Here is a 22,066-nt window from a genome sequence, read left to right as displayed (position 1 = left end):
TGCGCCTGGTCGGCCGGCGATACATTTTCACCGATATAATCCATGGAACTTCAAACTCGCGCATATGGACAAGTGCAGCATTGGTGCACAGGCCCGTGGCACAGGCTTGCAATCAACTCAAATGTCATCATCTTCATTAGTCTTTGGGTTATCCTTTACTTGACACGCGTCCTAGAGAAGCGTCCAAGACCATATTGGTCCAAGACTGCATTACCATTTCGTGGTTTGAACATCTGCGGCGTCTGCCGAATATAACATCTCTGAAGCGGCACGCGTTTCACGCGAAACGACCATCTTATGGCGGCTATTTTCATCGGTCACTGGCCAACGAGAAAGTACAACAACGCCCGAGGCGAGATGGGGGGCGGCTCTTCGACGCAGCAGCGCCAGATGCTGCAGCTTCAGGAAGCACTGCAGGCCAAGGAAGCCGAGGTCGCCAAGCTGCGCGAGCTCACCAAGGAGCTTGACGCCGCCAAGGCCGCCAAGGAAAGCGAAGTCGGACGAGCTGTGCGGACCTCAGTCTCCAACACCGTGTCCATTGACGCGACAAGGTCCCAGAAGAGCCACAAGTCGTTTGCGATCGTGGCATTGCCCAAGCCCGCAGACGCGTCTCCCATGAAGCGGCGCGTCGAAGTGAGTGCCGAGATCATCATGACCAAGAAGGTTGCAGGCTTTGAGAAAACGGTGTTTCCCAAGTCGGACGCGTCGCGCGAGCTCATTCTCAAGGTACGTGGTCGCGTGCGTTCGAAATCATCGATCCAAGCCGGGTCTAGGTCATCCAGCAAAATATCCTCTTCAATGGGCTGTCGCTCGGGGAGCAAAACGACTGCGTCGACGCCTTCATGTGCGTCGAAAAGCCGCCCGGCGTCGAGGTACGGTGCTAACGACAGTGCAGTACCTCGTTCTAAGAAAACTGTGGCTGCAGGTCATCACTCAAGGCGATCAAGGTGACCACTTTTACGTCGTTCAGTCTGGTGCGCTGACGAGGAAAACCAGCTCACTGAATAATTGCGTTTCTGTTTTGTAGGCACACTCGACATTCTCGTGTCGCTCAAAGGCAACGCGCCCATCAAATTTGGTCAAATGGCGCCTGGCATGGGCTTTGGCGAGTTGGCGCTTCTCTGCAACACACCGCGCGCAGCGACGATCAAGTCGACGACGCCTGTTGTGCTCTGGGCGCTTGACCGTCTCGTTTTCCGCAACATCTGCACGTACCACGAGAGCATTCGACACGAGAAGGCGTTCCAGTTTCTGCGCCAAGTGTCGGTCTTTGACAAGCTTTCGTCGGCCGAGCTCACGCGCGTGGCAGCGGCGATGCAGTGGGAAGAGTACTCGCCTGACACGGTGCTATTGCGCGAAGGCGAAGTCGGCGACTACTTTTACCTCATCACGTCCGGCGAGGTGTGCGTGAGTAAGCGCAGCGCTGAGACGCAAGACGACGAGGTGCTGCGGTACCTCACCGTCGGCGAGCATTTTGGCGAAATGGCGCTCTTCAAGGACGAGACGCGATCGGCAACGTGCACGAGCACCTCGGCAGTGCAGCTATTGACGCTTGCACGGGAGCACTTTTGCGCGCTCCTCGGGTCTCTTCAGGTCGACTACGCTCCCTCAGAGAGGGACGACGCTGATAATGGTGTAGGAACTTATGGAGCGCTCCGAGCAACCACAGGCACCGCCGAAAAAGAACTCGCTCGCAGTCGAAAGCCGGTCGTCAATCAAGTACGCGGTCGACGTCGAACTCGCGGATCTCGAGATCATGCAGACGCTGGGGAGCGGTGCATTCGGGCGCGTCAAGCTTGTGCAACATCGCCCGTCGCACCAGACCTTTGCGCTCAAGTGCCTCGTCAAGTCGCATATTGTGTCCAACAACCTCAAGGAGCACGTCGTGAATGAGAAGCGCGTCATGATGATGCTTGACCACCCGTTCATTCTCAAGCTCCACCACACGTACAAGGACGCTATGTACGTGTACTTTCTTCTCGAGCTCGCGCTTGGCGGCGAGCTGTTTACGTTTTTGCGCCGGCGCGAAAAGTTTGATGAGGCCAGTGCGCGTTTCTACATCGCGTCCGTTGTACTCGCGTTCGAGCACATGCACACCAAGGCGATTGCATACCGCGATCTCAAGCCCGAGAACCTCATTCTCGACGCGCGCGGGTTCCTAAAAGTATCAACCTATCAATGTGATTGTGTCGCCTGATGCAACTGTTTAGGTCGTGGACTTTGGTCTTGCGAAAGTCGTGAACGACCGAACGTGGACGCTTTGTGGGACACCAGACTACTTGGCTCCCGAGATCATTCTCAATCGCGGCCACGACAAGGCTGTCGACTATTGGGCGCTGGGAATTCTCATCTACGAGCTCATTGCTGGCACCGTGCCGTTCTACGCTGACGACCCCATGCAAGTCTACTCGCTCGTGCTCACGGGCAACATCAAATTTCCCGTCACATTTGGGTACTCTTCACAGTTAGGTGGGATCCAATCTTATGCACTGGTAGCCGTACGAGCGTCGACCTGATCCAGAAACTACTGACGCAAAACCCGGTCCGGCGGCTTGGAAACTTGAAACACGGAGTCCACGACATCATGAACCACCGGTGGTTCTCGGGATACGACTGGGACGGTCTCCTAAAGCAACGACTCACGCCGCCGATCGTGCCGCAGCTCAAGTCCAACGTTGACGCGTCGTACTTTGAGCGAATAGGCGAAGAGAATTTTGAAGCCGAGCCCTGTAGTTGGGACCCCGACTTTTAGAGTAGAGAGGCAGATGTGCGTAGACAGAAAACGAAATATAGCTGAATCATGTGTTGCGTCGTCCTTTTTGTGCAGCTCTCTTGGCTACTTAACGCCGTGGTTTCTAAAGCTAAGCGTATTATTCATCGAAATGATGATGCTGGACGCATGCAGCGTTTTACGAGAGCTTGGCATGCACTAGTACAGTACAGTACTATCCAACCTAGTGCATAATCTACTGTCATTTAGTGAGGTGTGTGCGGTGTAGTCATTCTGCAAAGCGTTTACATTGCTGAATTTGAACAGCATTTTCACGCACCACTGACAGACAATATAGGGTTTGCAAATCAAAGTGCACATAAATGTTTCGTCTTGGACAATATTACTACCCTAGATCGGCACCAGCAGATAGCTTGCGGTATTTCTGTAAGAGCTCGGCAACACTTGCATCGGTAGGGACATTCAGCAGACTCTCAGTGCGCACTTTCGTTGGGTGGTGCTGTCGGTTGTTGAAACCTCGCTCCTAATACGTTATTGCATCACATATCCGGAGACGACGCGACGAGCACTCACGAGCTCCAGCAGCTTCGAAGCAGCCGTGTCGAGGCTGTCCAGAGTCTCCACCAAGGGCGGTGCCGGCGCTGGCTTGGGCTTTGGCGGGTGAAGCAGTGAGCGCAAGGCGGCAGCCGGCATGCCGACGTTACTGGATGGTAGTTTTGGTGCCGCACTTCTTTCTGCCGATACATTCAGCCGGAGCGATCCCGGGTCGAAATGGCGCGACGCAGACTAGCTTTACGTTGGGATATCATTCTGCCTTGTACAGCAAGTACCTGAGGACGGTGACCAAAGGTCACTATGGGCTTTTTTGTCGGCACGTCAAGGAGTCTACGTAGCGCTTAGCCTTCTGCAGATCGAAATGACCGCAAACGTAGGGTTTGTGTCAGCGCTGCTCAGCCGCACAGTGACAGCGCCACCGTACGCAGGAAAGAGTACGGTCTTGACTTGTGCGCTTCCTCGGTTCTAGCGAGCATGTTAACTCGATACTGCGGACATTGAACAAGATACATCTGAGTGGTTGCGTGGGTGTGCTTTCCGAGGCGAGGGCGGCGGTGCATGCAGTTGCGGGTTCTATCTCGTATTATGACCCGCATGAATGTGAAAGCTGTCCAGTACCTTGTTGAAGCGGGCGAGGCTGCTGGCGTCTGCTACCTGGCGCTCGGCGCAAAATGGGTTGTCATTGTCAGCTCGAGGTATTCGCAGACGCTTCTTGGAGAGCGTTGAGAGAGCCTGTGGTGCTCGACGCATCGCGTGGAGCTCCGTAAGCATGCGTTGCTCCCGCTCGATCTCTGCGTCCGTCAAAACCATCGCCTGCTCGTCTAAAATTAGCTGTTGCAAAATGTCGCCAACCAAGCCTTGCCCACCAGCAATGTCGCCGACCAAGCCAATGACACCGACAACCAAGACGCCGGTACGTGGCTCCATCCAAGAAAAACTCTCCGTTATCTCACAATGCCTAGCAGAAGGCTCTCGACCGCAGCGTGCGCACGCGGAGCCAGTTTCACATCACGTTCCCGTCGAAAGCGTTCCTAGACTTGGAGACGCCAGAGCCGGTAGACAACGGATCCGCGTACCCGTACATTCGTGTGCTAGAAAGACTAGGTGGCGCGAACGGGCTGGGGGAGCCCGAATGCAATCCCCTATCGCCCGCTAGGGAAGCCTGATCTACACATGAAATTGTCCCCAAATTTGCGCTCGCCCCATGTGCTCAATGAAAGCCAGCACACCCCGACGAAGAGCGCAGAGCTTCGAGCAGAGGCTTCGTATGGCATTCCTGCACCTGGTCGAAATCGTAACAGGTCGTATGTAGGACCCACTACAAGCTCGACTTTTCCAAAGAAAAGGGGGACTGCTACGCCTTGCCGCAGTACTCGCCAAGTCACATCATTCATCTACAGTGCCCGCACCGCTCGACGCACGACCCATCGTTCGCAATGCTCACACAAGCTATTCACGAAGGAACTGCGCGTCGCTGCTGCGTTAAGTACGGCGCGTCTGTTTTTAGCCATGCCATCGTGCCCAAGTATGTTTGCCACTACCCACAGAACGCAAATGTGCTGCTGTAGAACGCCGAGCGACGTCGAGCGAACGACAAGCCAGGGTGAGGCGATGCCGTACCTGCCATACACGACGCGAAAGCCTCAGGTACCGTCGGTGCCACAGCTGCCATCGTTTCTCGAGTTTCGGGCCAAAACCGAGTCAGAAGCACATACACTGACCAAGAGCCATGCAATGAGTGCGTCGCAAGCAATGCTCGAGAATACTACACTCTCAAAGGCCAGCGGCACAAGCTTGAGTCTCCCAAACGAACCTCCTCGGCGTTCCACATATGTGGCCGACCTCGCGCAGTCGCTGGACAGCTTGGTGCCAACTACGTCGGGACTGGGGGCGAGCGCGAGCAAGTCCAGCTTGAACTCGTTTGTGGCACTGCACTTGCTGGGCCGAGATCATAACAACACGGGAAGCAACCCGATACCCACCCATGGAAACAATGATAACCGATCGCCACACGGCGTTGAGCGACTTCAGGACATCGTGCGAGCCCGCGAGCGCACCAAGCAAGTGTTTTCGCAGCAGCTTCTCGTCCTTCTTCGTGCGCTTGCCAACGATCGTTGGCAAAACTTTTGCCTCAAGTTTACACACTTCAAGCTCCAGCGCGACCTGCCGGGTGATCTCTTTGCGATGCGCGAGCGTGCTGAAGCCGACCGCCAAGATCGCATCCACGTCGCCGTCGAGGACTCGACATGGTTCACGGGCTATCTCTCACTGGTGCTCAAGTTTACACCCACCGGCTCTTCGCCAGCTCCAGCGCTTCTTTTTCTCGCCAATAGCATTCGAGATGTACAGCTCTTGTACTACGTTCACTGTCATCGACGTTGAGATAGAGTGTGAACCAAGGCCACGAGTTCCAACCCGGTCTCCTCCTGGGTCTCGTGCTTTGCCTCTACGAGGACGAGCTCGAAGCGGACGCGACACAGGTGCATTGCTGCGCATTTGGTGGAGATGACAAGAGTGTTATTTGCGTCGGTCCTTAGACGGCGCTAAAGTTTCTGCGGTCGGCTGCGGGTGTACCCCTGGGCGACTGGGAGCGCTTCTTTGAGAGTGCGAACTTGCCACCACCTATCGAGGTCGTCAACCAACGTCGGGTTAGAGAGACACGAACTGCAGCGTCGCTGACTCGAATTGGCTTAGGTCGACTCGCAAGGCAAGGGCAAGCACATGCGCATGAAGAACTTGGTGAAGACAGCGGGCATGATGTCCCACCTCAAAAGCCCAGTGACGAGCGAAGACTAGGATGGGCCAGCGAAACAACAATGATTGGTTGAGTGTGCGTGGGCTTTGCAACGAACGGGCGGATTTAAGTTATCGCGTTGGTGCTCGTGTATTATTACCGGACAACCATTGCCTCGATTTCGTCGTCGAGCATGCGGGCGACAAGGAGCATATATAGCTTCTCGATTTTAGGATCAGCGTCCAAGAGCGCGTTTCGGGTGGTGTCCGAGTCGGCAGGCGTCGGTGGGTCGCTGCTGGGGCGGCGGCCAAACATATCTTGGACGTCTGCGTGGAAGAAAGTACTCGAGAGCGTCTCCCACGACTGTAAATGGAGGCTACCCTGCTTCGGGCTTCCAATCGGACTCGTCACGCCCAGCGGTGCGTCGCTAAAGGGATCAAAGGAGGCCCAAAACCCTGGCGGCGACAAGAGGGTGTGCGCCTCGTCCGGCGGCGCACCGATGTCAATGGACAGATTGGGCTTTCCGTTGGCCTTGCGCTGAAGTGTGTTGCGTGGACTCGGCTTGGGCGAGCACGCCTGGCGCAATGCCTCTTGGCACAAGAGCTCAAGGCGCGATGGAGCGTCGAGGTCTTCACGGCACATAAAGCGCACCAAATCGTACAAAATCACGCGGCGCCGAACACCCTTTTCGACAAGCATGCCTGCGATCTTCAAATTCCTAAACAGTTCGAGTTGTTAGCGCTCGATTACAAGCGCGATGGTACCGTCGGCAAGGCGACCGCAGCGGGATCTGCGCACAGAGCCGCTGAATCTCTTGGTCGACGTTAATGCCAAGAATGTACTGCCGGTCTTCCTCGCTTAGTGGCACCTACCGAATTTGTTCATGTCGTAGCTGTGAAAATAATCGAATCGTGTACCTTTAGCTGCGGCCAGTTGTACCAGCACCAGTCGCACCACGCAATCTACGAGCCGAGCATCGTCCCTGGCTCGCAGTGCCATCGCGTGCTTACCTCCATGTAGTCGGGGAGGCTGTACCCGTGGTCAATCGGAATCAGCTCGTGCTCCACGTCGCCGTTGGCGTTTCGGCGCTTCCGCACGAGGATGTTAGCGTCGTTTCGATCCGTATTTACAATGCTACGACGTATGATGTAGCGAAACAGAAAGGTACGAAGCACACGCACCGCATGTCGAGCAGCACGATTTTGTGCACTTGGTGCGCGGAGAACATGGACGGCGAGAGGTCCGAGACCACGTCGTCGTGACGCACAAACTCCTACGACAACAGCGATCAGATCGGACCGTCCTTGGAGAAGTACGCACCTGGAGTGACCCCATCTTGTACACGACTTCGGCTTCACCATAGCGAAACGCTGGCGACGTGGTGAGTAACCAGGTTCACGTACTCTAGCAACGGACCTGGGTGCTTGATCTCAGTCAGAGTGGTCGCTGGAACTCCGGCAAAGTGGTCCTAAGCATGTCCGCACGTTAGTATGTCTGGTAATCCGAACGGAGCACCTTGTCGAGAAAGTAAGCGGCAACTTCCCGCTCGCACGCCTCACCCGAGAGAACGCCTTTGCGGAAACCCGACTCGCCAAGCGCTGCAACGAAACCACGGGGATTCATGGGCGCAAACGGCTCTTCGTTTTGGGGTTTGAAGCAGCAGACTTTGCGCTGGGTCGGGTCTTTGAGGAAGTACGTGCCACCTGTGCCATCCATGGCGAGTTCAGGCACGAGACCAAGCGCTAGGCCCTGCATCGCGAGGTGCGCAGCCTTCATGATCGTTTTGGGGAACACGTGGTTGCCGTACGGGTGGATCGTGAAGACATTTTTCTGCTTCTTGCGCGCGTTGGCCGAGACGACGAGATGGACGACGACCTTGTCCTGGTAAATGCCGCACTGCATCAGGTTCCGCACGTTGTTGAGCTCCGTGCCCTTGAAATAAAGCTGCTGCGCCGAGGTCGGGATGTTGAGCATGGCCTGGAGCTGATCCTTCATGTCCTTGACGCACGCCCACGGTTTGAGCACGAGTTTGATCTAGTACCGGATGTACGTCCATGAAGTCGCCACGGCGCTGCAACTGTGTACCTTGCGATCGCGGGGATCGTTAATCCCTATCTGCACAAAGACGCTGACGCTGCCAAGGTCGTCGCTGTTGAAGCCACCAGGGTCCGAGTGCCTAGGCGCACAAGACGTGAGCGAAATGGGCACCATCGTAGCGCAGACGCACCAGTCGGCCACAGGGTGCGACGACGCCTTCACCTTGAGCTGCGCCACGCGAAGGGACATGTGAGATCGAGGAAGAGAGTCGCCGCAAGGGTCAAAGCTCGTCGTCGGGTTGCCGGTTCGGCCGCTGCGGGGTCCTCCGTCGAATCGAAGAGTAATGGGCCCCATCGCCTTCTCTTCATGTTTCTATACGCAACACCAAGATATCGCTGACGGGGGTCCCCCCTCCTTGAATGCCGTCGATTGGCCAATATTCTGTGACGATGCTTCGAGAAGCCCAATCAGCATGCACTATTGTTGGAACCATCACTCCGCGTCGCCGCCGGAGTGCTGGTGGAAAGAGCCCGGCCACACGCTTTTTTGCGGTGCTTCGTGGCGCGCTTGTGGTTGATGCGACTCTTCCTGCAGACCACTAGAGCACATTGCTATTGGACGAGACGAAGAGAACATGAACGCGAAGCAACTCGAGCTGCTCGTGACGGATGACGCTGACTACCAGTATGTCCTGACCAACTGGTCGAGCGACTACATGGACGATCTTGTACACCACGCCAACGACGCGGAAGTGGCCAAATTCTTGGCAAACCGGTTTCCGCACCCCTACACCAGCGACAACGCAATGAGCTTTCTCGCGTATGCCTCCAGTACGGCAACGGAGCGCCTCTTTGCAATTGTTCGCCAGCACAAGGTGTCGGGCACGCGTGAAGCCATTGGCGGTATTGGCATGGACGTCAAAAGCGACGTTCAAGAACACTCGGGCGAGGTCGGCTACTGGCTCGGAAAGAGCTTCTGGGGTCGCGGCCTCATGACGCACGTCGTCGCGACGTTTCTCGACGGGTTTGTGGAGGTGTACCTACGAACGCACGCACCCGTGCCCCTCTCGCGCCTCTTTGCGGTCGTCTACGCGCCCAACACGGGCTCGGTCCGCGTCCTCGAGAAGAACGGGTTCCAGATCGAGGGACGCTTGCGCCGGTATGCTTACAAGAATGGCGAGTACCTCGACGCGTTCCTTCTCGGGCGCGTCTACGAGTTGTAAACTGCAATCGGAATATCTCAGTAATGACGCGCACGTTCACTCTATTGCTTATATAGTTGTGATGCGCCACGCTCAGATGAGCTTGCCGAGCTTGGCCTTGCGCTGGACGGACGTCACAGCGTGGAAGACACCCGCGTCGACGAGGCCGAGGACTGTGTAAACGCCGCCGACAATCGCGCAGAGGGACGTGAGAAAGCGGAAGAAGGGCATACTTTGCGTATAGAGCTCAATCACGAGCGGCGACGAGTCGTACGTGAAGAGAGCCGCAGGCACTTGGTTGGTCGCGTTGTACTGGTTGCTGCTGGCAGAGAATTCGTACATGCGCTCCGGAATCTGGTGCAAGAACGAGATTGTGTCCATGTGGTCAACACCAACAATCTAGAACAAGCTATGAGATCAGATCACGTAAGCGAATGCGGACCTTGATATAGTGCTCGATGGTAATGTTGCTGTCGAGCGCGCGGTAGTGCTTCGCGTCCATCGGGTAATGCGTCGAAAGCACAGCGCGCGGGTTGTTCATGCGCTGCTCCGTCGACTTCCACTGCCCAAACGAGAAATGGTTGATCTATCGTCGGGCGTGAGCAGAGACCATCCTTGTCCGTGTTGGTACCGTGTGCGTGACGTTGATGTCGCGCATGTCGAAAGACTGGTCCCCAGAGTACGGGTACAAGACGAGCTTCCCGGGTACGCGTTGAACTGCGATCGAGCCTGAAAGCTCGCAGCCTTCGTGGTCGTGGTCGTGCTCCTCGTTTTGCGGTGCCGCCAAGCGCAAGAGGTCGCCAAATTCGGGGATCACCTCCTCGGCAAAGTCGCCGTCCGGGTTCAAGCGTCGGTAAAAGAGGTCCAAAAACAGAAGCAGCGATTCGGCGTTCCGAGGGCCGTTGTAAATGTACCGCGTGAACGTGTGGCCGTACATGTAGATCATCATGGACGGAAAGGCGTGGATGCGGGCGCGGCGGCAGAGGCTAACGGCGTTGTCCTGGGTGCAGTCGACACGCGCCATCGTAACGCGCTCGCTGTACTCGGGGTGGTCCTGCAGTTGAAGTGCAGTTTGTTCCCAAATCGGCAGCAGCGCCTGAGAGAACGGGCACCACGGGGCGTAGTAGTTGACGAGCACGAGTTCATACTTGCTACAACAGAAAATCAATCACGACGAGTTCCGTTCCGGCGTGGGAGCGACGTACGCCATGAATTCGTCGAACGTGGCGTCGTTGAGACTCGGGGTGACTGTCTCGCCGTCATGGAGCTCGTGGGTTACAGCACCCCAGCGCTGAACGGAGCTAGGATCGGCCATGAGAACTTCTTCACCGCGCACAGTGCTGCCGCCTTCGTCAGTAAGTTCGAAGCGACGGATGTGACGCGTGATGTTGGCGAAGCGCTGGCCCATGTGGTCCGACACGTCCACAGAGACGTGATGGCACGGGATCGACGTCAGTGAGATGTTGAAGTTGATGCGCAAGAGATCTTCCTGGTGCGAATCCATGACTACCCGCGAAACGGTGCGCGACGACGACGCGAGGTATGCTGCATACTCGGCAACGATGAGGTAGAACATGACAACGACGGTCGTGATCGTGAAGAAGGTGCTCGTGCCTGACGACGTCTGGAGGTCTTCGGGGATCTTCCTACACATGTTCACCGTCAACCTCGTTGTTCCCACGCCATGAGGCCATCGTCACCGGAAGAAGTCGAAGCGGGGAGCCATCGTGGAACCGGCGGTGTGGAATTGACTCTGCGAGCACACCTGAGTTTTAATGCCACGTCTCTCTTAAATTATTGGGTATCATATACATGTTTGTATGTGTATTTGGTTTTTGTTTTGAATGAAGGCGTGTTACTTCGCGCGACGGAAATGGACCAATCCCATCGCGCCAAATTGCACCAATCGCGAGTGACCATGCAATAAGATTTCAGCGAGGACATCATCACACTTTCAACGTGTACCAGCCGTGCAAAAGCGGGCCTCATATGCCAGACCTTCAGTAGAAGAAGAGTAGAGGGGCGCGTGTTGCCCACACGCCGTCGACACACGCGACTAGCCGTTGTCTACTGGTAGTAAGGAGGTGTGCGAATCGCACAAGTGACCGAATGCGCTGTGCAATCATTCAGAATTAACATTTTCGGTTGATCCCGCTTCAGCGAGTCCGTTGGCGCCTCTGGTATCGGTATGACATTTTTATCGATGTTAGACAGACTTCTATAGCTTTTGCGCTCTGAGGGTTTGCACGTGGCACAGTGCGAGTCAGTCGAAAGGCCACGTCTGATTCGCTCTTGAAATGTCGTGCGTGGATTGGTTCGTTCCAGCAGAATTCGGCAAAAGCCTAATTAGGCATATGTTCCACGTGGTCTGCGGCGCGTCCATTTGGGAAAACTAAGTCGTCGGTGTGGCAGCAGCAGCTCGTAACCCCGCCAGCTAAACTTAGCACCACTCCTGATCGCGACTGATGAAGTTGTACTTGCTCCTTGCAGCGGCCGCTGGCGCCGTGAGCGCGACGCCCGCCCATACTTTCGATCCCGCAACGAAGACCGAGTGGCGCCCGAGCGTTGGTCAAACGCCCGGCCTCAAGGTACCCATCGCAGACCAGCAGCGACTGCTGCAATCGGCCATCAATCAGTTCTACGGCAACGGCTCGGCCCCGTCGAATGGAAGTCTGTCTGACGTCGAGGTCGCGTCCAAGACGGGGCTTGCTCGGGCGACGTTCCTCATGGGCATCGCGCATTCCACGGGTCTCTGGGGTGTCGACCGGCATGACGCGAAAGCAGCGGTTGAGCTCTACTTCGCTGCGACCGGCGGTGACATCGCCGCATCCATGGCGATGGGTTACAAGCACATGGTCGGTGCCGGCGTGCCGAAGAACTGCGAGACGGCTCTACGATACTACGAAGTTGCGGCCAATCGTGCCGTGGAACTGCGCGAGAGCGAAGATTCGTTGAGTCCTGTTCTTCACGACCAGCGCCACAAGCGCTTGAAGACCGTGGCGGAAAGCAATCAGAAGCGCAGCGCTCCAGGTGACGAAGACGTATGCAAGATTGTCCTTGTAACCTCGTCTCTCATATCGTTGTAGGTCGTCGAGTATTACCGGTTCTCGTCTGAAAAAGGTGACGCTGAAGCGACACTCAATCTTGCGTTGCTCTACTATTATGGCGCACGGGGCGTGGCGCAGGACGTGCGCAAGGCCGCGGTCTACTTTCACCGAGCCCACGAATTTGTTCGTTCTTTCCGCTTGTCGTCCGCATCTCAGCTGTCTGTAATAGGGCGCGACATCGTCAGCAGCCAACCTTGGTCATATGTACGCCAACGGGATCGGCGTCGCTGTCGACATGAAGCGGGCTTTCGACTACTTCCAAGAATCGTCCCACGAAGGCAATGCGGCGGCACAGAATGGACTTGCGACGATGTATCTCCGGGGGCAGGGCGTTGTTCAAAACAAGAGGTACTTCGCCGTCCGCTATTCGCGTCGTATACATCTCGCTCTGTAGCAAGGCTATCATGCTCTTCCGGACAGCGGCCAAGCAGGGCAACGCAGATGCCTTCTACAACCTCGGCGTGCTCAGTCTTCAGGGCGAGCTCCAAGCCGACGGGTCTCCAGAGTATGAGACGGCGTTTGGGTACTTCCACGTCGCGGCACAGCATGGCCACACGCTTAGCATGCATAAAGTGGCACACGTATGCAGACTCAACACAGCTAGAAATTGTCGCCTCATGGTTCTGGTGTAGATGACGACACATGGCATTGGCACGACGCGATCGTGCAAGTCTGCTGTCGACTATATGAAGCTTGTGGCCGAGCGTGGCGCCTGGGACCACGAGCTCCGCAGCGCGTACCGCGCGTACGTTGCGGTACGCCGAGGCATCCCCATAATTGACACTCATTGTATGAGACCTACAAAGGGCGACTACACTCAAGCATTCCGCAAATACGTCGTCATGGCCGAGCAAGGCTACGAGGTCGCGCAGCACAACGCGGCATACCTCCTTGAGCACCAGCTGGGCATGTCACCCGCCGTGGCGTTGGGTGACCAGACGATCCGCATGTACAAGGCGGCTGCGGGCCAGGTACATTGCTATACATCCTCGCCTTGGCGAGAACATGCTTGACGCTCAGAGTAGGGAAACGTCGACGCGAACTTGAAGCTCGGAGACTTTTACTACTATGGATACGGCACCACGGCGCCGAACTACGTGCGCGCAATGGCTCACTACGCGATGGCCGCGAACCGAAACGCACAAGCGAGCTTCAACCTTGGGTACATGTACGAGCACGGAATTGGGTCGAGCCAGGACTTTTTGCTCGCAAAGCGCTACTACGACCTCGCCAAAGAGATCCACAGCGACGCGTATGTGCCCGTCACGCTTGCTCTCTACAAGATGTCGTGGCACGAGACGCTCCTGCCCTACCAGGACGTACGGGGCCTTGCCGTCCTACGCTCGAATCTCACGAATCTTTGTAGATGGAGCACGACGAGCTCGTCGAGACGTTGGCGACGCAGCTCACGGAAATGCTGACGGTGGACTGGGGGGCAATGGGTGCAACCATGCTCGGGTCGATCGTGTCCGTATTGAGGTTTCTCTCGGGCCTAGATATGGTGCTCTTGCTCTTGCACGCAGATGTCGTGCCGGCGACGGACACCATCGTCATGCTCGCGCTCCTCGCCGCTCTTGGCATCGTCTGGACGATTCGCCACCGGCGGCGGCAGGCGCGTTTCGCCGCGAACGCTTAAAGCCCCACGACGTAATCGCTCCGACTAACTTCACGTGTGTGTTCATCATGGACGTGTCCTCTCTATGGGCTGCTTCCGGCATTGTCTTCATCGACAGAGATACACAAATGTTAGTAGGAAAAGGGTGTTATTAAATATGGGCGACGGACGCTTAACTATGCAGCGAGCTCCTTTCGACGCTCGAGCAGAAAGTGTCGGAGAAAGTCAACGCTCGCCTTGGACGCAGCGACAGCAACCATCGGGTTGGGCGTGTCGAGACGGATGAGGTTGGGTGCGAGAATAATCGAGAGCTGCTCAATGCCCATGTGGTTGCTCTTCTCGGCGCTCGCGACGTGAAGAAGAAGGTCTGCGAGCCAGAGCAGGATAGCGTGCTCGGTTGGATCCAAGTCGGGTAGCGCAGTGCCTTCGCTGTGCACAAACTTGTCCATGGCGGCCATAGACACGCGGTGCAAGAGCGGCGTGGGGAGCTCTCGGAACCAAACCTTGATAAGGTCAGCGACAATGCGCACGTCGTCGACGTCAGCACCACGGAATGTACCACTGTTGATCGCGGCAATCGCACGGTCCCGGGCGGCCTTTCCTGGGCTTTCGCGAAAGATGTAGGGCATGACGTGTCCCTGATGGAGCGCAAACTGGTGCTGCAGCATGACGAGCACAGCAGGGATGCGCTCCGTGTAGGGCCGCAGCTCTGTCCGAGGCATGTGCGTGATCGGCAGGTTGAAGTGCTGGTTCATGTTCCAGGCGCCGAGGCTGCGGCCGGCGTCGCCCTTGACCTCGAAGCGCGCGGCCTCGTAGTTGTAATAAATGTGGAGGTCGTGCGAGGTTCCATACGGCGCACCGATGCAGCATGTCGACGCGGGCGGTTCGGGCGCAAAGCAGGCTTCGAAGAGGACCATGGATGGCAGCTTGCTGTCGTCGATGGGGTTGGCAACTGACGCCAGGATGTGGGTTTTTTAGATATTTTTATTCGGCCCAGCATTTTATTTTCGAAGCCCGAAAATAGAACGCCGAAACAAAACGACTGCCGCGCAATTGCGTCGAAAAATTTACGGTACACTACCGTCGTTACCATCTTGGATGAAAGATCGCGATGAAAGTGAACCGTGCATGTGCTCGTCCCGCGCATGTGCAAGACCACAATGCGCTATAGTGTACTAGTACGAGCATGTTGTGGGTTAAGGAGTTATGGCACATCTAGGGGAAGGATTCTGCAATATGTCGCCACACAGAGTTCTATGTTCAAATGAAGAATCAGGAGGTACACCAGAGTCTGATCGATGAATGTGTTTTCGGTCGATGCCTTGCCAGCGTTTTTATCAGCTGATCATCAACAACAAGCACGGGGATCGAACGCGACGAATCACAGACCCACACTTCTGCATCCAGCGGTGGAGCAACTCCGGTTGATGTGCTGTCGTCCAATGTAGCGTGGCCTGTCGCCTTGGCTCGCGTGTTGAGGAACTCACAGCGCTGCTACCAGCCACGTTGCTGCTCGGTAGCGAGGACTGATACTATAAAGATAACGTTGGGCTTAAAGATGTCTGGTGTGGAAAATCTAATGAATATTGGTGCGAACAAGTACGCTCGAAGAAACGTGGGATAAGGTCGCGACATTGGCTACTCGCCAATTGAATTGTGCACTGCAATGCACCTGCCCCACTTCAGAAATGCCACTGCCATATCATCTCGTTCACAACCGCAGAGCTCAACGGTAGCAGGCAGCGCATCGTACTTGAATCAGTTTGTCCTCAGCAAAACGTGCCGTCGAATTTGAATGATGTGTCCACAAAGTTGGGCTCTCAGGTGGGTCGACACTCATCTCCCATCTCGACGCTTCCATGCGACGCTTATTGCGAGTTAAAAGGATGCATTATGTAGACGGCTCGGTGACAATTTTTTACGCATCGTTCTCAGCGGACCCGAGGTACCATTGCACGACGTTGGTCCACGTCACGAAAAAAAAGATGAAGAGGCCGAGACCGATCGTGCCGTAGTCGAGGGCCTTGGAAGCCCAGTGTCGCTCGGGTGCGAGCTTGAGATAGAACCATGGCGGGTAGATGAATCCGAGAGGCACTACATGCCACAAATAAGTCCCAAATAAAAGTCCAGGATGTAATTCTACCACAGCAAAAGGCGCCGACAAGCGACACAAAGAGGTCTAAATGCGCTTGGCCAGCGTACGCGATGGCCACAGTGGAGAGAACCACGAGCGTCCGCACAACATTTTTTTGCGCCTTGAGCCCCGACGACCGACGCTGGAAGCCAAGGACATCTTCAACAATCTGGAGTGCTGGAAAGAGGAAGAGCGGATACGCAAGCGTCTGCGCAAAGGCGTAACCAGCCTGGACTGCCATTGTCTGGGGCGTCCGCGGCAAACTCGAGAGGATCATGGGCTGGACGGCGTTGCCAATCGCCGCGTAGTTGACACTCGCAAAGAGCGAGAAGAAGACGACGCAGCCCGCGATCGTCTTGGCAAGAAGCGCCGGGAACTGAGGCTGTAGGCTCGGTGCCAGAGCGGCTTGAGTCGGGATGATGAGTCCGATGCCCTCAAACACAAACACGGCGGTGCCGAGGAAGATCGAGTAGTCGCTCGTGTTGAAGCCTTCGAGCGGTTCGACAATGCCATTGACCGCGAGCGTGCGACCATTTGTGTACATAATGTACACAATCGCGTACAAGACAAAAACATCCGCGACGAGGTTGCTCAGCGTAAAGTACCTGGAAGTTGCCACGTCATACATAGGGGTATGGCTGGGGTATGGATATGTACGTACCGCATGTAGCGAATCCACGACAGAGGGATGTAGACGAGCGTCTGGAGCAAAATGAGGCTCGTGAGCGACACGGGCGTCTCAAAGTACACGGAGACATCCCGGAGGTTCTGCGCGACAAAGATGATGTACGAGCAGCAAAACCCAAACTGCATGAGTACGAGCGACGTCTGCACGAGCCGGTGACCGACAGGACCCAGCACGACGCTACCGATGTGGCTGTACGACCCGCCGATACGCGCGCGGCACGCCAGCAGTCGCAGCATTGCGAACACTGTAACGATCGCGATGGCAGTGAGAAGGATAGGTGCGAAGACGACGCCGCCGCGCTGAAAACCCTGCGGCAAGAAGAGGATTCCAGTGCCGACAAACGACTTGAGGAGCGAGAGGAACGCGTGTGTCAGTGTGGTTTCTTTCGTCTCTTTCTTTGGCGCGAGCGGCGTAAGCTCATCGGCTAAGTACGATGCCTGGAGCAGGTGCTCGACGCGCGCAGCTACGTCCATCTCCTCGAAGGACGCATCGTCAAGAGAGAGCACAGCCGATATGAAAGGGTCGTAGATCGTTGCGAGCGTCTGCGCAATCGTCGCACGCACTGGTGCAGATACCTTGGGCGTCGAACCCGAGTAGTAGTGGAGGCGGCGAAAGTCCGCTGCGTCAGCAATGTCGACGGGCGGGACTGGTGCTAGCGAGGCTGCGAGACGCCCTGGGTCCTAACGAAGATGTACGGCTCTGGCGAGTCTTGCACGATACCTACCGAGTTCGTGCGGCGCAAAGCGTCCTTTTCCACATCGATGACATCGTCCAGTTGAGTCATTCCGCGAAAATGATAAGTGCGAAACAGGATTCGATCGCCAGGCGTTCGGCCATCGCAAAAATCTTGGTCTTGAGCGGTTGTCGCAGAATGTACCGAACCCATGTACTGGACTGTCCTGATGGTACGTACAGTACATGTAGAGACTGCTAAGACTTGGGGAGGCGAGTGCATAACAGTTCCTTGCTGAGACTGCCCACAACAGGAGATGCCATGCGCAGCAGCTTGCGCAGCACTTTTGCCCGTACTACGAGAATAAATGCTAGCTTACACATGTAGGCATCACTTGCGTCCCTTTCCTTTAATGGAGTCCCCGTCCAACGACCAAGTTTGACCATTTTGAAACCCAATTCCCGAAATGCAAGACTCGATGATTTCGCAAAGGACAGGGCAAGTACCGTACGAAATCTTCCATGAATGCAGACGAGTTCTGTAAGTTGCCTGCAGACCCAATGTTGCAGAATGAACACAAATTGCTCAAAAGAAAGCGAGGGATAGCGTCGCAAGTGGTACACAGGCGTCATCCAATGTACGTACACGGGCCACAAGCGGTGCAGCGCACGCAATCGAGTCAGCACTTGGATCCAGTCAAATCGAACCCAAGGAGCGAGCTATTGAAGCTGCTGTTGATCATGCTTGTGGTGGGTTGGTACTCGGTCAGCGCCGACATGCAGTGGTCGTAGCAAACGCAGTCGCTATCGCAGTCGTGCGGGCGTTGAGGAATGAATAATTAGGATCCGCCCGGTTACTCACGCTGTCTCTCGGAAAGCTTATGAAACGTGGCGCATGCATTTTGAAGGCCACCAATCGAAACGTGGGTCTGGCTGTTCTTGGTGGCGTCTGATTGGCTAATATTCGAGTCTGTCGAAAAGTAATGCATTCTGAAAGAGGCCGCGACCCCGCCCGCGCCGAGCGATGCGTACGAATGGTTGGCAAGCGCCCTTTGACCTACTGCAGGTCGTGGCATGGGTCACCTTCCCCGTACTCTTCGGCGGCTTCTTCGCATTCTACGTGCCCTTCCTGCCGGCGACGCCCGCTATCGCCTTGGGCGTGGTACGATGAATGCCCCCGTCGTGCCGAACCTCACTCTCGTCACATTAGATCTACGGCATGAACGGTGTCTTGATCATGGTTCTGGCGGGCTTCTGCACGTACATCAACCCCGCGGACAGAAATATTCTGACAGAGGCCGAGCTCAGCCCTGCGCAGATCACGGACGACCTGCTGTACTGCAATGTGTGCACTAAGTACGTCGACAAGCGATCGCGGCACTGTCGCCTATGCGAGAAGTGCGTCGCGACGTTCGACCACCACTGCAAGTGGCTGAACAACTGTGTCGGCGCCCACAACTATCGCTATTTCTTTGTCCTGATCTGCTCGACTCTCGTCTTTACGCTGTTTCAACTCGCGGTCGGTGTCTTCCTATTCGCGACCTCGTTTGCTGATCCGGCATCGATTACCAGCAATGGTGCGTTTGGCACACTCATCGCCCGTTCTTATATGCTGTGCGTAGGCGCTGTGACGTACGGATGCAAGGACGGAACTCCGGCACCAGGCACAAACGCCTGCAGCAACGACAGGCAAGCCACGTCCCCTGACGTGTACAAAACAAAACGAACTGAATGGCTGGCTTTTTCGTGTAGATACATGTTTCCTCTCGTCGCCGTCAAGATTCTGCTTGGGCTTTACTCAGCGTTCCTCGTCCCATCGACAGTGTCTATCCTGCAGCTCGTAATATTTCACATCAAGCTCTGTACAGCCCAACTGACTCGATCATTGCTCTCATTTCGCTAACCTTAGGTCGCAATGGATCCACGACATACGACTACATCGTCGAGCAGCGACGAGCAAAGATTGCCCGTGCCCGCGGGGACTCTACGCTGGCTGATGACGAGGGCGACCTATGTGTCTGCCCTGCACCCCGTCGCCGCACAGCTTCCGAAGGCGCAACACAGCAGCCGCCACGGTGCGTACGAGTTGCGATATCGATATTACTCACGTACCTAACTGTAGGCCCACCGTGTCGTCGGCGGCGCCAGCATCGTTCCGATCGTCGGCCGTCGCTATCGACGGACCGTTCGCTGGTAGCTTCGATCGTGGGTTTGGCAAGCACGTGCAGCTATACGATCACTCGTCCGAGGAGACGCACCACTCCCCGACAAGTCCGTCGCAACGTGAAGAGTTTGGACAGCAGTTCCACGCATATGCAAGTCCCGCTGCCAACCCACTGGCTGCAAGTACCAAGCGCGAATCGTTCTTCGTGTGAGATTTTAAACACTATGTACCAATTGAAAAACGGATCTATCCACTTAACTCTTTCACTGACGTGTGACCATGTATGTTTGTGCAGGTTTGTCCTCTTGGCGATGCAAACCACGTGATATTGGTGTTCTTAACTCTGGCGCAGCGTCACGTTGTGGGCATCCGCGCCGAGCTCGACCGTCACGACGTCGACGATACCGCTCGAGAGTTGCGGCGACCACGACGCACGAGCGTTCGACCGTGGGTGCGTGGCGTGCACGGCGTACACGGCTGCGTGGGCAGTCCACGAACCCATGTTGTATTCGTGCTCGCCAAGAACGACGGTGTCATGCGGAGCGACCGTGACGCGCTCGCGGATGAAGTCCTTCCCATCGGCGGCTTGGTGGTCCGAGCCGAAGACGGCCTCAACAGCGATGGGCGTCGCGCTCGAGTTGCGGATAGCGACACGCACAGCGTAGCTCGGGGGGCAGACCATTCTTTTCAAAGACAGTTGGAAAATGAAGTGGCAAGGAGTTCCTCGCTACATACACTCATGGCAGAAGGTTCCTGAGTGATTGTATCACCACTTGATAATTTAGCTCTGAACTAGGAAGCTTGTTCTTTGTATGTCGGTAAAGAGATGGCGTATACGGACAACCCGACGTGGGATTGGCCAGAGCTGGTACGTGGTGTCCAATTGGCTCCTCTGCGACGCTGACACACAACGACCGCGCGAGCAATGGACTGGTTCAAGACCCTCTTCGGCTTCAGGGAGAAGGGTTTGGCCTACGACGAGATCCAAGCCAAGTTCGAGATCGTCAACGAAACGCAGTTGCGCAGCGTCACCAACGACAAAGCGTACGACATTGGCACGTTCGAGTGCCTATCGCTGGCAACGCTTCGTGACCATGCCATGTGCGTCGGGCGTCTCGGGCAACTCCGCGTTACCCACGTCGCGTCCAAAGACGTGTTCCTACTGCACTGTGACCCACTACATCGAAACGCGACGTTCCAGGCTGCTTCCCAGTTCAATTGCCTCGAATTTGCCCATCCGCGAGCTGTACGTCAAGCCACTTCCCATGGCAGCACTCACCCAAAGTCGTTGTAGCGGCCAGAGGACGGAGTCACCATTTACGCACGCGATATGACTCAAGGGCCAGCGTGCGCCATCGGTACGCGTATGGTTGACGATTGCACGTACAGCTAACCAGTACCTGTAGCAGCTGGTCCGGGCACGGTTTTCCGCAACTACTTTGCATCGCCAGACGCCGATTTGCAAGGACAAAGAGCAACGAGCCAGATCAACAATCTCGACGATGTCGAAGTCATTCTTGACAATGAGCGGCATCAGTATTTCCACGTCGTCAACGGCTATACGGACGCCACGAATGCGAGTCTACAACGACTCAACGATGTGCTCGAGACCGCCGACAACAATGACCTTGAGGATGCGCTGAAAGTCGGTGTCCACTGGAACGTTGAAGTGCCTTTCAAAGCGCGGTACCACCCAACCAGCCCCAGCAGCGACAAACAGCTCGTCACCCAAGTGTACTGCTCGGCCATTTCGTGTGGTTACTCGTACGCTTCGACGACTGCGTGGGCGCCTTTTGCCAGTCTCGTGCTTCGCGCTAGCTATGAGGCGACCCTGTGGGCTGCTATCATCAATGCCTCAACCACCGGATCGAACAGAGTATTTCTCACTGTTCTCGGCGGTGGCGTTTTTGGAAACAAGACTACGTGGATTCTCGATGCAATCGCTGCCGCCGTCGCCAAGTGCCACGCATTTGACCTCGACGTTGTTGTCGTACATTACCTAAAGGTCGACAAAGCACTCGTGACAGCGCTAGACAAATTGTTGCCGATACCCGATATGTCTGAGGTGTTCGCAAGCACCTAGACAGCGTCGTTGATACTCAAAAATCTACTGGAAGATAAACATGAGCGCATGAATTGAGTTTTATCGTACCATGATTCCAAAGTAGGGGCTGATGCTGCCATGAAGCGGCCAGCTCCGCATGTCGTAGAATATTCAACTTGCAACGCAGTAGATATTGATCTAGCGCGGCTGGGTCTTACTCAACCCAAAGACTTTGGTACGCTGGTATTAATAAATCTCCCATCGCTGACCACCTCCATTTGCCACGCGCCATCTCGCGGGTGCATCAACAACAAAATGGCAACAATTGTGGCACATTGTTGCTGAAGTCCGGCCAAACAGTTCATTTCATTCTCGAAGCCCATC

At 55.8% G+C, this 22,066-nt stretch overlaps 11 protein-coding genes across 12 annotated transcripts; 6 read left to right on the top strand and 5 right to left on the bottom strand.

Annotated features, from left to right (window-relative positions):
• Positions 1 to 322: 322 nt before the first annotated feature.
• SDRG_00876 (AGC/PKG protein kinase) lies at positions 323 to 2,816 on the top strand. The gene is made up of 7 exons (XM_008606379.1): positions 323 to 726; positions 774 to 872; positions 926 to 974; positions 1,028 to 1,593; positions 1,640 to 2,164; positions 2,211 to 2,452; positions 2,497 to 2,816. Exons 1-7 carry the CDS (start codon positions 358 to 360, stop codon positions 2,750 to 2,752), a joined length of 2,106 nt encoding a protein of 701 aa, XP_008604601.1. The 5' UTR covers positions 323 to 357; the 3' UTR covers positions 2,753 to 2,816.
• A 1,300-nt stretch (positions 2,817 to 4,116) lies between these two features.
• SDRG_00875 lies at positions 4,117 to 6,158 on the top strand. 2 transcript variants are annotated; one of them, XM_008606377.1, is made up of 8 exons: positions 4,117 to 4,199; positions 4,252 to 4,341; positions 4,391 to 4,551; positions 4,599 to 4,811; positions 4,855 to 5,629; positions 5,674 to 5,766; positions 5,824 to 5,934; positions 5,981 to 6,158. In XM_008606377.1, the coding sequence occupies exons 1-8, from the start codon at positions 4,128 to 4,130 to the stop codon at positions 6,080 to 6,082; spliced, it is 1,617 nt and encodes a 538-aa protein (XP_008604599.1). In that variant the 5' UTR covers positions 4,117 to 4,127; the 3' UTR covers positions 6,083 to 6,158. The 2 variants fall into 2 exon arrangements, with proteins under 2 accessions (XP_008604599.1, XP_008604600.1); XM_008606378.1 differs by having other exon boundaries at positions 4,249 to 4,341.
• An 18-nt stretch (positions 6,159 to 6,176) lies between these two features.
• Positions 6,177 to 8,411, bottom strand: SDRG_00874 (hypothetical protein; the record flags this gene model as incomplete). Its single annotated transcript, XM_008606376.1, has 10 exons — positions 6,177 to 6,738; positions 6,785 to 6,888; positions 6,938 to 6,982; positions 7,031 to 7,154; positions 7,202 to 7,293; positions 7,341 to 7,390; positions 7,437 to 7,488; positions 7,536 to 8,054; positions 8,106 to 8,196; positions 8,248 to 8,411. 10 exons carry the CDS (start codon positions 8,409 to 8,411, stop codon positions 6,177 to 6,179), a joined length of 1,803 nt encoding a protein of 600 aa, XP_008604598.1.
• A 152-nt stretch (positions 8,412 to 8,563) lies between these two features.
• Positions 8,564 to 9,323, top strand: SDRG_00873 (hypothetical protein). The gene has a single exon (XM_008606375.1). It carries the CDS (start codon positions 8,692 to 8,694, stop codon positions 9,277 to 9,279), a length of 588 nt encoding a protein of 195 aa, XP_008604597.1. The 5' UTR covers positions 8,564 to 8,691; the 3' UTR covers positions 9,280 to 9,323.
• Positions 9,293 to 11,034, bottom strand: SDRG_00872 (hypothetical protein). Its single transcript, XM_008606374.1, has 5 exons — positions 10,959 to 11,034; positions 10,464 to 10,904; positions 9,890 to 10,409; positions 9,701 to 9,844; positions 9,293 to 9,657 (listed from the first exon to the last, which is right to left on the bottom strand). Exons 1-5 carry the CDS (start codon positions 10,982 to 10,984, stop codon positions 9,352 to 9,354), a joined length of 1,437 nt encoding a protein of 478 aa, XP_008604596.1. The 5' UTR covers positions 10,985 to 11,034; the 3' UTR covers positions 9,293 to 9,351.
• A 592-nt stretch (positions 11,035 to 11,626) lies between these two features.
• Positions 11,627 to 14,148, top strand: SDRG_00871 (hypothetical protein). The gene is made up of 8 exons (XM_008606373.1): positions 11,627 to 12,299; positions 12,345 to 12,488; positions 12,535 to 12,713; positions 12,760 to 12,946; positions 12,998 to 13,120; positions 13,172 to 13,336; positions 13,391 to 13,684; positions 13,732 to 14,148. The coding sequence occupies exons 1-8, from the start codon at positions 11,724 to 11,726 to the stop codon at positions 13,999 to 14,001; spliced, it is 1,938 nt and encodes a 645-aa protein (XP_008604595.1). The 5' UTR covers positions 11,627 to 11,723; the 3' UTR covers positions 14,002 to 14,148.
• On the bottom strand, positions 14,088 to 14,978 carry SDRG_00870 (hypothetical protein). Its single transcript, XM_008606372.1, has one exon. The coding sequence runs from the start codon at positions 14,895 to 14,897 to the stop codon at positions 14,157 to 14,159; it is 741 nt and encodes a 246-aa protein (XP_008604594.1). The 5' UTR covers positions 14,898 to 14,978; the 3' UTR covers positions 14,088 to 14,156.
• Positions 14,979 to 15,848: 870 nt separating this feature from the next.
• Positions 15,849 to 17,592, bottom strand: SDRG_00869 (hypothetical protein). Its single transcript, XM_008606371.1, has 4 exons — positions 17,527 to 17,592; positions 16,776 to 17,482; positions 16,124 to 16,719; positions 15,849 to 16,074 (listed from the first exon to the last, which is right to left on the bottom strand). Exons 1-4 carry the CDS (start codon positions 17,584 to 17,586, stop codon positions 15,899 to 15,901), a joined length of 1,539 nt encoding a protein of 512 aa, XP_008604593.1. The 5' UTR covers positions 17,587 to 17,592; the 3' UTR covers positions 15,849 to 15,898.
• An 854-nt stretch (positions 17,593 to 18,446) lies between these two features.
• On the top strand, positions 18,447 to 19,916 carry SDRG_00868 (hypothetical protein). Its single transcript, XM_008606370.1, has 6 exons — positions 18,447 to 18,636; positions 18,685 to 19,051; positions 19,097 to 19,163; positions 19,227 to 19,336; positions 19,384 to 19,549; positions 19,597 to 19,916. The coding sequence occupies exons 1-6, from the start codon at positions 18,499 to 18,501 to the stop codon at positions 19,847 to 19,849; spliced, it is 1,101 nt and encodes a 366-aa protein (XP_008604592.1). The 5' UTR covers positions 18,447 to 18,498; the 3' UTR covers positions 19,850 to 19,916.
• On the bottom strand, positions 19,814 to 20,402 carry SDRG_00867 (hypothetical protein). Its single transcript, XM_008606369.1, has one exon. It carries the CDS (start codon positions 20,318 to 20,320, stop codon positions 19,976 to 19,978), a length of 345 nt encoding a protein of 114 aa, XP_008604591.1. The 5' UTR covers positions 20,321 to 20,402; the 3' UTR covers positions 19,814 to 19,975.
• A 123-nt stretch (positions 20,403 to 20,525) lies between these two features.
• Positions 20,526 to 21,789, top strand: SDRG_00866 (hypothetical protein). The gene is made up of 3 exons (XM_008606368.1): positions 20,526 to 20,884; positions 20,933 to 20,996; positions 21,045 to 21,789. Exons 1-3 carry the CDS (start codon positions 20,564 to 20,566, stop codon positions 21,719 to 21,721), a joined length of 1,062 nt encoding a protein of 353 aa, XP_008604590.1. The 5' UTR covers positions 20,526 to 20,563; the 3' UTR covers positions 21,722 to 21,789.
• Positions 21,790 to 22,066: the final 277 nt, after the last annotated feature.

Source organism: Saprolegnia diclina, assembly GCF_000281045.1.
Source record: "Saprolegnia diclina VS20 unplaced genomic scaffold supercont1.2, whole genome shotgun sequence".
In the NCBI taxonomy this organism is placed as follows: Eukaryota; Oomycota; class Saprolegniomycetes; order Saprolegniales; family Saprolegniaceae; genus Saprolegnia; species Saprolegnia diclina.
This window is presented reverse-complemented; position numbering and strand designations above follow the sequence as displayed.

Excerpts from the sequence above, each read along its gene's own strand:
- SDRG_00876 (XM_008606379.1), top strand. The coding sequence starts at position 358 with ATGGGGGGCGGCTCTTCGACGCAGCAGCGCCAGATGCTGCAGCTTCAG. Across the intron at positions 975-1,027 it reads CTTTTACGTCGTTCAGTCTG|GCACACTCGACATTCTCGTG; the intron begins GTGCGCTGACGA and ends TCTGTTTTGTAG. Across the intron at positions 2,453-2,496 it reads AAATTTCCCGTCACATTTGG|CCGTACGAGCGTCGACCTGA; the intron begins GTACTCTTCACA and ends ATGCACTGGTAG.
- SDRG_00875 (XM_008606378.1), top strand. The coding sequence starts at position 4,128 with ATGTCGCCAACCAAGCCTTGCCCACCAGCAATGTCGCCGACCAAGCCA. Across the intron at positions 4,200-4,248 it reads CACCGACAACCAAGACGCCG|CAGAAGGCTCTCGACCGCAG; the intron begins GTACGTGGCTCC and ends CACAATGCCTAG. Across the intron at positions 5,630-5,673 it reads TCGCCAATAGCATTCGAGAT|AGTGTGAACCAAGGCCACGA; the intron begins GTACAGCTCTTG and ends ACGTTGAGATAG.
- SDRG_00873 (XM_008606375.1), top strand. The coding sequence starts at position 8,692 with ATGAACGCGAAGCAACTCGAGCTGCTCGTGACGGATGACGCTGACTAC.
- SDRG_00872 (XM_008606374.1), bottom strand. The coding sequence starts at position 10,984 with ATGGCTCCCCGCTTCGACTTCTTCCG. Across the intron at positions 10,905-10,958 it reads CCCCGCTTCGACTTCTTCCG|GAAGATCCCCGAAGACCTCC; the intron begins GTGACGATGGCC and ends GAACATGTGTAG. Across the intron at positions 9,658-9,700 it reads CCATCGAGCACTATATCAAG|ATTGTTGGTGTTGACCACAT; the intron begins GTCCGCATTCGC and ends AGCTTGTTCTAG.
- SDRG_00871 (XM_008606373.1), top strand. The coding sequence starts at position 11,724 with ATGAAGTTGTACTTGCTCCTTGCAGCGGCCGCTGGCGCCGTGAGCGCG. Across the intron at positions 12,947-12,997 it reads GCATGCATAAAGTGGCACAC|ATGACGACACATGGCATTGG; the intron begins GTATGCAGACTC and ends GTTCTGGTGTAG. Across the intron at positions 13,121-13,171 it reads CGTACCGCGCGTACGTTGCG|GGCGACTACACTCAAGCATT; the intron begins GTACGCCGAGGC and ends AGACCTACAAAG.
- SDRG_00870 (XM_008606372.1), bottom strand. The coding sequence starts at position 14,897 with ATGGTCCTCTTCGAAGCCTGCTTTGCGCCCGAACCGCCCGCGTCGACA.
- SDRG_00869 (XM_008606371.1), bottom strand. The coding sequence starts at position 17,586 with ATGACTCAACTGGACGATGTCATCGATGTGGAAAAGGACGCTTTGCGC. Across the intron at positions 17,483-17,526 it reads CTTTGCGCCGCACGAACTCG|GACCCAGGGCGTCTCGCAGC; the intron begins GTAGGTATCGTG and ends CATCTTCGTTAG. Across the intron at positions 16,075-16,123 it reads TGTCGGCGCCTTTTGCTGTG|TGCCTCTCGGATTCATCTAC; the intron begins GTAGAATTACAT and ends TGTGGCATGTAG.
- SDRG_00868 (XM_008606370.1), top strand. The coding sequence starts at position 18,499 with ATGCGTACGAATGGTTGGCAAGCGCCCTTTGACCTACTGCAGGTCGTG. Across the intron at positions 19,052-19,096 it reads GGCATCGATTACCAGCAATG|GCGCTGTGACGTACGGATGC; the intron begins GTGCGTTTGGCA and ends TGCTGTGCGTAG. Across the intron at positions 19,337-19,383 it reads AATATTTCACATCAAGCTCT|GTCGCAATGGATCCACGACA; the intron begins GTACAGCCCAAC and ends CGCTAACCTTAG.
- SDRG_00867 (XM_008606369.1), bottom strand. The coding sequence starts at position 20,320 with ATGGTCTGCCCCCCGAGCTACGCTGTGCGTGTCGCTATCCGCAACTCG.
- SDRG_00866 (XM_008606368.1), top strand. The coding sequence starts at position 20,564 with ATGGACTGGTTCAAGACCCTCTTCGGCTTCAGGGAGAAGGGTTTGGCC. Across the intron at positions 20,885-20,932 it reads AATTTGCCCATCCGCGAGCT|CGGCCAGAGGACGGAGTCAC; the intron begins GTACGTCAAGCC and ends AAGTCGTTGTAG. Across the intron at positions 20,997-21,044 it reads AGGGCCAGCGTGCGCCATCG|CAGCTGGTCCGGGCACGGTT; the intron begins GTACGCGTATGG and ends CAGTACCTGTAG.